We start from the raw sequence: 7,192 nt of genomic DNA, 5'->3' as shown, positions 1-7,192 counted from the left end.
GAAGAAAAGGCGCTCATAAAAGTCGAAATATCTCAAACGGGATGGAAACAACGCATAGTTCTCTTCAAAATAGACGAAATCATCTCTACTTGCGAGATGTTGGGCTTGTGACGAAAGTGAAACGAGAGTGCATTAAATTCAGCGCTCACAATGTAGTGAAAAGAGCTCTTAAACGTCGAAATATGACAAACGCGAAGGAAATGACACTTAATTTTCGTCAAAATCGACGAAATCATCGAGATTTGCTAGCTGTTGGGCTTCTTTCTACGCTGAAACGGTCGGGCATTTCATTAGCAGCGTAAAATGGAGTGAGAGGACTGCTCATTCGTTGAAAAATCTCAAACGGGAGGGAAATGATGGTTAATTTTCGACAATATCAACGAGATCATTGCGATTTGCGAGCTGTTGGGCTTGTGTCGACAGTGAAACTGGGGTGCATTGCATTCCGCGCGTTAGTGGAATGAATTGAGCTCTTAAACGTCGAAATATGACAAACGCGAAGGAAATGACACTTAGTTTTCGTCAAAATCGACGAAATCATCGCGATTTGCGAACTGTTGGGCTTGTTTCGACGGTGAAAGTGTCGTGCATTTCATCGGCGCGTGAAATGGAGCGTAGTGGGCGGATAAACGTCGAAATATCACAAACGGGGAAGAAATAACGCTTCGATTTCTTCAAAATCGACGAAATCATTGCTACTTGCGAGCTGTTGGGCTTGTTATAACGGTGACACTGGAGTGCATTGCATTCGGCGCGTAAAATGGAATGAAAAGAGCGCTGAAACATCGAAATGTCTCAAACGGCAAGGAAACAATGCTTAGTTTTCGTCGGAATAAACGAAATAACGCGATTTGCGAGCTGTTGGGCTTGTGTCGATGGTGAAACGGGCGGGCTTTACATTTGGTGCGTTAAATGGAGTGAAAAGAGCGCATAAACGTTGAAATATCTCAAACGCGAAGAAAATGACGGGTAGTTTTCTTCAAAATCGACGAATTCATCGTGATTTGCTAGCTGTTGGACTTGTGTCGACGGTGAAACCTGCATGCATTAAATTCGGCGCGTGAAGTGGAGTGAAAAGAGTTCTTAAACGTCGAAATATCTCAAACGGAAAAGAAATGACGGTGAGTTTCCGTCATAATCGATGAAATAATCGCGATTTGCGAACAGTTAGGCTTGTTTTGACGGTAAAAGTGTCTTGCATTTCATTCGGAGCGTAAAATGGAGCGAGAGTAAATATCATCTCGGCTGTGTAAAACAATGGCTAATTCACGCGAAGAGTTGTTACGCGCCTAAAATTCTAACCCTAACCCGACATCAGAAGTGGGATCAGAACCGCTTATAGTGATACAAGAGCAGATGGCCCTTATGCACGAGTTAATTTAGACGATAGCGCTAAAACCGAGGGAGCAGGAACCGAGTGTAAAACCCGAAAAATTTTCGCTACCGCGTTTTAACCCCGAAATCGCGGGTGCCGACCCAGCTGCGTGGTGCGCGACTGTTAGTGTAATTATGGAAAAAAGACCTCTACAAGACGACGAGATATATCTCACTATAAGTCGTGCTCTAGAGGGTACAGCAGCACAGTGGCTTATCCATGTTCCGGTCAGTGGTTTTACTTGGATAAAATTTACGGGACATTTTCTTGCGCGTTATGGTGGCACGGAGACGGCAACCTCAGCGCTAATGAGGATGTTCAATGAACCACCACTGAAGGGCGAAACCACGGCGGCTTTTGGTAATCGTCTTCACTCCACTGTCTTTTGTCCACTGTCTGCATTAATGGTCTCACATTGGAGATAATTTTTCATGTCCTTGCTGATGATTACTTAAAATACGATATCATGATTGGTCGCGAGAATTTAAGCCAACGATTCGACGTAAATATCACGCAGAATAACCTCGTTATTTGTAAAACAAAGATAATTAACACCTGTGGTAAAGTTGCGGAAGATGCGGTCAACATTAACGAGATCAACACTGATGTAGTTGGTAACAATAAAGATCGATTAATCTCTGTTCTCGAAAAATTTAAAGAATCATTCTTTACGGGTTTCCCGCGTAATCGCGTAAGTAGGGGCCAGTTAGAAATACGGCTGATTGATCCCAACGTCGTCGCGCAAAGAAGCCCTTACAGGCTTAGCGAGGAAGAGCGAAGAATAGTACGTGAGAGAATAGCCGAATTAATTAATTTAATTAATTAATGCACCAGCCGTTTTCCAGAGAGCCATTTTCAAAGCCTTAGGCGACCTCGTGAACACCTGATATTCGTAATTTTGTCTCTAATACGTTTTTGTTTGATCGATTGTACACGTATAATATTTCTTAAGTCATCTACAATTAGTAGATTCAATTTCAATGTCTTTTTCTTTTAAATAGGTTTAAAGGCGCAATAAATTACAATTAAAATGGATACAATGATTCCTACAATCAACTTCCGATATTTCATGGAACATGATGCAGAATCTACAGAAGATGAAGAATTACTGCCTGTTCCTTCAACATTGTCAGATGATTCAAATCCGTCGGTTCATTCAATATCGGCGGTTGAGTTAGCCGTACCTTCAACATCCATGGTACTTCCTGAAATTATGGTTGATATACCATCCCCTGTACCTTCAGCAAGGGTGATTGATTTAACATCACCGATACCGTCGATGTCGACAATGCCACCGATATTCTCGATAGAAATGCCGCCGGTTCCATCCACATCGCGTGACGTTCAAGAATATTATGATGATTTTCGTTTTGAAGCAGCAAGGCGTTCAAGTTTTCGAAATTGGCCTGTGTCTTTCATTGACCCTGTCAGTCTTGCAGCTGCAGAATTCTATTATACTAGAAACTTTGATGTCGTTAGATGCTTTGAATGTCAATTGGTGGCAAGTCAGTGGTCAGTGGTTGATATTCCCATGCAAATTCATGAGATGCGTTCTCCAGAGTGCAGATTTATCCGCAATGAACATTGTAATAATGTACCAATCGGAGCAGATCCTGCTAAAGTTCGACGGACAAAACGAAAAAATAGAAATATATCTTGTCCTTATGGTTTACAATATCAGAAGGCATTTGATTTTAATGACCATCGATTTTTAAGATATTCAAGAAACCCGACGGCATATGAACTTAGCCGTTTGGGACTAAAAAGAGTTAAGAAGCTACGAATCCAGATTAAATTCGTTCACAACATGGCCTACATATATGACACAGACAATTGAAGAATTAGCCCATGCAGGCTTCTACTAGACCGGAATAAATGATTGCACTACATGTTACCATTGTGGAATTGGTATAGGAAGTTGGAGAGCAGAAGATGATCCATGGGAACAGCACGCAATTTCGTCTCCCAGCTGTTGTTATTTATTAACAGTACGAGGCTGGGAATATGTTAATAAAGTAACAGGCCAGGAGTTATATGAAACTGCTGAAGGTGCAAGTATAAAAACTTATACCCTGAACAATATATATAACATTGTGTATAATGAATAATTGCAATACATACTTATGTACAGTATATTTATTTCAGGCAGCAATACAAATTGCAAATGGGAATCCTGAGAGATCCACTAGTGAAAATGATACTAATGAAATGACTCTCGTTGGGAAAATTGGTAAGTGATAAAAATGAAAACACATATTCGTTAATTTGTATGAAAGCCGTATACATATAATAAATTCCATTATATATTACATTTAAATACACTGATTACTATTTTAGCTGCTCTGGAGCAAGAAAATCGACAACCAGTCGCCGAACGTAACCGCGGTCACGGGTTTGTATAACAAAGGTATTGCATAATTCTATAGCTGTCCTTAAAAGAAATATTTGTGACGGCACGCGACAGTAAACATTCCAACGGTTTCTGTCCCGTGGCTCGCCACACGCAGACCCTATTCTTCGAGTAAGATGATTGCCAGATGTCGATGCGTCTTCGCAGTACATGTTAGGCTAGCCTGAGGGCCTGATATAAATCTTAAGATTTAGTTGGCTAAAGTCGTTCAGACGGACAAACAGTCTTTGTTCCAGCTACGGGAAGTTAGGAGAGACCTATTTTTCAACGAACGGCGTCTCCCACTAGCAACTTTCCCTCGAGGGCGGCTAGCATCTTTTACTAACCACCGATATGGAGATTGACCAATTAGCAGCAACGCCAATTTCCCTCACCTACTAAACGAAGGCTATCCTCGACGAATCCAAGGATCTCTTAGACACACCCCATCATAGTTTTCCTCTGCAGCATCATCGCGACGGAAAGTCATTCTCTCGTGAGGCAGTATTAGCGAATAACTTAGTGTCTGTACGCTCGGTGGATATTCTACGTTTCAACAAAGAGTCCGACTTAGATTTTGCGAGCATATTCATCAATCATCCCGTTGACCGCGGATTCGTTATTGAACCTAGGATCATTGTCATTAGTTTCTCGAGTACCTAATTACCACGGTTACTTGTCCAATTCTATAATTATCGTATTTGCACTAGTCAATGTCATACATATATAACTTGTAATGTATAATTTTTTAATTAAAATGTTAAACATTCCTAGTCACCTGGTTTGTTAACAGGTTTATTTAGTTATTTTATTTATCCATTTATTTCTTGTATTTGTTAATAAAATATAACATGTATTCTTGCCCTTTTCTCCCAATTATTTCCTCTTCGCCATGATGTCGTATGTTGTTATTTTTATTTTGGATCCATCAGATGATTTCGCAATTAATTCAGTTTATTAATTAGTTTTATTCAATTATTTTATAAATTTCTCCTTTGTCTTGTTGGTTGATTAAAATATATCTTCCTATTGTTCCATTTATTCTCTTTTACTATTATGTGGTACATAATTATTTTAATTTCTGGATGTTACCTGCTTATTCGATTTACTAGTTGGTTTTATTTAATAATTTGTTTTGCATTTGCATATCCCATGTTCGCTAATTAATTGTAGTATATTTTCCTGTCGTCGGATATAATTGTTCTGGTTCCAGGTTGATTGTTAGTTGGTATAGGTTATGCTATACTCTTTATATTTACTACTTCGTTAGAATATCTATTTCTATTTTATTATTTGTTATTTACCCTCATATGCTAATTCTATATATATAATTACGTTTAATTAATCTTTTATTAAAGTATTTCCATTTTCGTTGTACCGTGCGTTTGTTTCGTGTGTTCGAATTGTCACACGCGTTGTTTGTATATTGTGACTTTCTGTTTTTCGATACCGTACGTGCGGAGCGCGGGGCGTGACAATAGCATTTTACGTTGTAACGGGCTTGTTCCGAATTTCAAAAAGGAGTGTACAGCATTCGGCGTGCAAAATGGAATAGCATTACATTTCGCGCGTAAATAGTGTGAAAAGAGCGCTTAAACGTCGAAATATATCAAACGGGGAGGAAATAACTCTTAGTTTTCGCCAAAATCGACGAAATCATCGCGATTTGCGAGCTGTTGCGCTTGTATCAAAGGTGAAAGATGCGTGCATTACCTTCCGCACGTAAAATGGAGTGAAAAGAGCGCTTAAACGTTGAAAAATCTATAACGGGATGCAAACAACGCTCAGTTTTCTTCAAAATAGACGAAATCATCGCTGTTTGCGAGATGTTAGGATTGTGTCGACGGTGAAACGGGCGTGCATTAAATTCAGCGCGTACAATGTAGTGAAAAGAGCGCTTAAACCTTGTAATATCTTTAACGGGATGGAAATGACGCATAGTTTTCGTCAAAATCGACGAAATCATCGCTATTTGCGAGATGTTAGGATTGTGTCGACGGTGAAACGGGCGTGCATTAAATTCAGCGCGTACAATGTAGTGAAAAGAGCGCATAAACTTTGAAATTTCTCAAACTCGAAGGAAATGACGGTCAATTTTCGATACAATCGACGATGTCCGGCTCTATTTGCAAGCTTTTGGGCTCGTTCCGAAGATGAAACGGGCGTGCATTAAACTCTGCACTTAAAATGGAGTGATAAGGACGCTTAAACGTCGAAATATCTCAAGCGGGTAGGAAATGACTCCTAGTTTTCTGCAAAATCGACGAAATCATCGCGGTTTGCGAGCTGTTGAGCTCGTGTCGACTGTGAAACCTGCCTGCACTACATTCGGTGCGTAATATGGAGCGAAACGATTGCTTAAACGTCGAAATATCTCAACCGGGAAGGAAACAAACGCTTAGTTGTCGTCGGAATAGACTAAATCATCGCTATTTGCCAGCTGTTGAGCTTGTGCCGACGGTGAAACATGCATGCCTTGAATTCGGCGCGTAAAACGGAGTGAGAAGATCGCTTAAACGTCGAAATATCTCAAACGGAAAGGAAACAAAGATTAGCTTTCGTGGGAATAAACGAAGTAATCGCGATTTCCGGGCTGTTGGGCTTGTTTCGACGCAGAAACGGTCGGGTATTACATTCGGCGCGTAAAATGGAGGGAAAGGAGCGCTTAAATGTCGAAATATCTGAAACGGGAAGAAAGTAACGCTTAATTTACGTCAAAATCGACGAAATACAGCTCCATTTGCGAGCTGTTGGGCTTGTTTCGACGCTGAAACGGGCGGGCATTACATTTCGTGCGTTAAATGGAGTGAAAAGGGAGCATAAACGTTGAAGTATCTCAAACATGTAGGAAATGACGGGCAGTTTTCTTCAAAATCGACGAATTCATCGTGATTTGCGAGCTGTTGAGCTTGTGTCGACGGTGAAACCTGCATGCATTACATTACGCGCGTAAAACGGAGTGAAAAGATCGCCTAAACGCCGAAATATTTCAAGCGGGAAGGAAATGACTCATAGTTTTCTGCAAAATCGACGAAATCATCGCGGTTTGCGAGCTGTTGGGCTTGTGTCGACGGTGAAACCTGCATGCATTACATTCGGCGTGTAAAACGGAGTGAAAAGATCGCTTAAACGTCGAAATATCTCAAACGGGAAGGAAATAACAGTTAGTTTTCGACAATGTCGACGTTATCATCGCGATTTGAGAGCTCTCTGTCTGGTTTCGAAGGTGAAACTGGCGTGCATTATATTCGCCGCGTAAAATGAAGTGAAAAGTGCGCTTAAACGTCGAAATATCTCAAACGGGATGGAAGTTACGCTTTGTATTCGTCAAAATCGACGAAATCATCGCCCTATGCGAGCTGTTAGGGTTGTGTCAACGGTGAAACTAGAGTGCATTACATTTCGCTCGTAAATAGAGTGCAAAGGGC

The 7,192-nt window shown here is 40.6% G+C and overlaps 1 protein-coding gene across 1 annotated transcript; it reads left to right on the top strand.

Moving 5' to 3' along the window:
• Positions 1-2,405: 2,405 nt before the first annotated feature.
• LOC138189243 (baculoviral IAP repeat-containing protein 3-like) lies at positions 2,406-3,613 on the top strand. The gene is made up of 4 exons (XM_069131373.1): positions 2,406-2,548; positions 2,624-3,126; positions 3,290-3,430; positions 3,507-3,613. Exons 1-4 carry the CDS (start codon positions 2,406-2,408, stop codon positions 3,611-3,613), a joined length of 894 nt encoding a protein of 297 aa, XP_068987474.1.
• Positions 3,614-7,192: the final 3,579 nt, after the last annotated feature.

Source organism: Bombus flavifrons, unplaced genomic scaffold (genome assembly GCF_040668555.2).
Source record: "Bombus flavifrons isolate JBK064 unplaced genomic scaffold, iyBomFlav1_principal scaffold0021, whole genome shotgun sequence".
Lineage (NCBI taxonomy): Eukaryota > Metazoa > Arthropoda > Insecta > Hymenoptera > Apidae > Bombus > Bombus flavifrons.
This window is presented reverse-complemented; position numbering and strand designations above follow the sequence as displayed.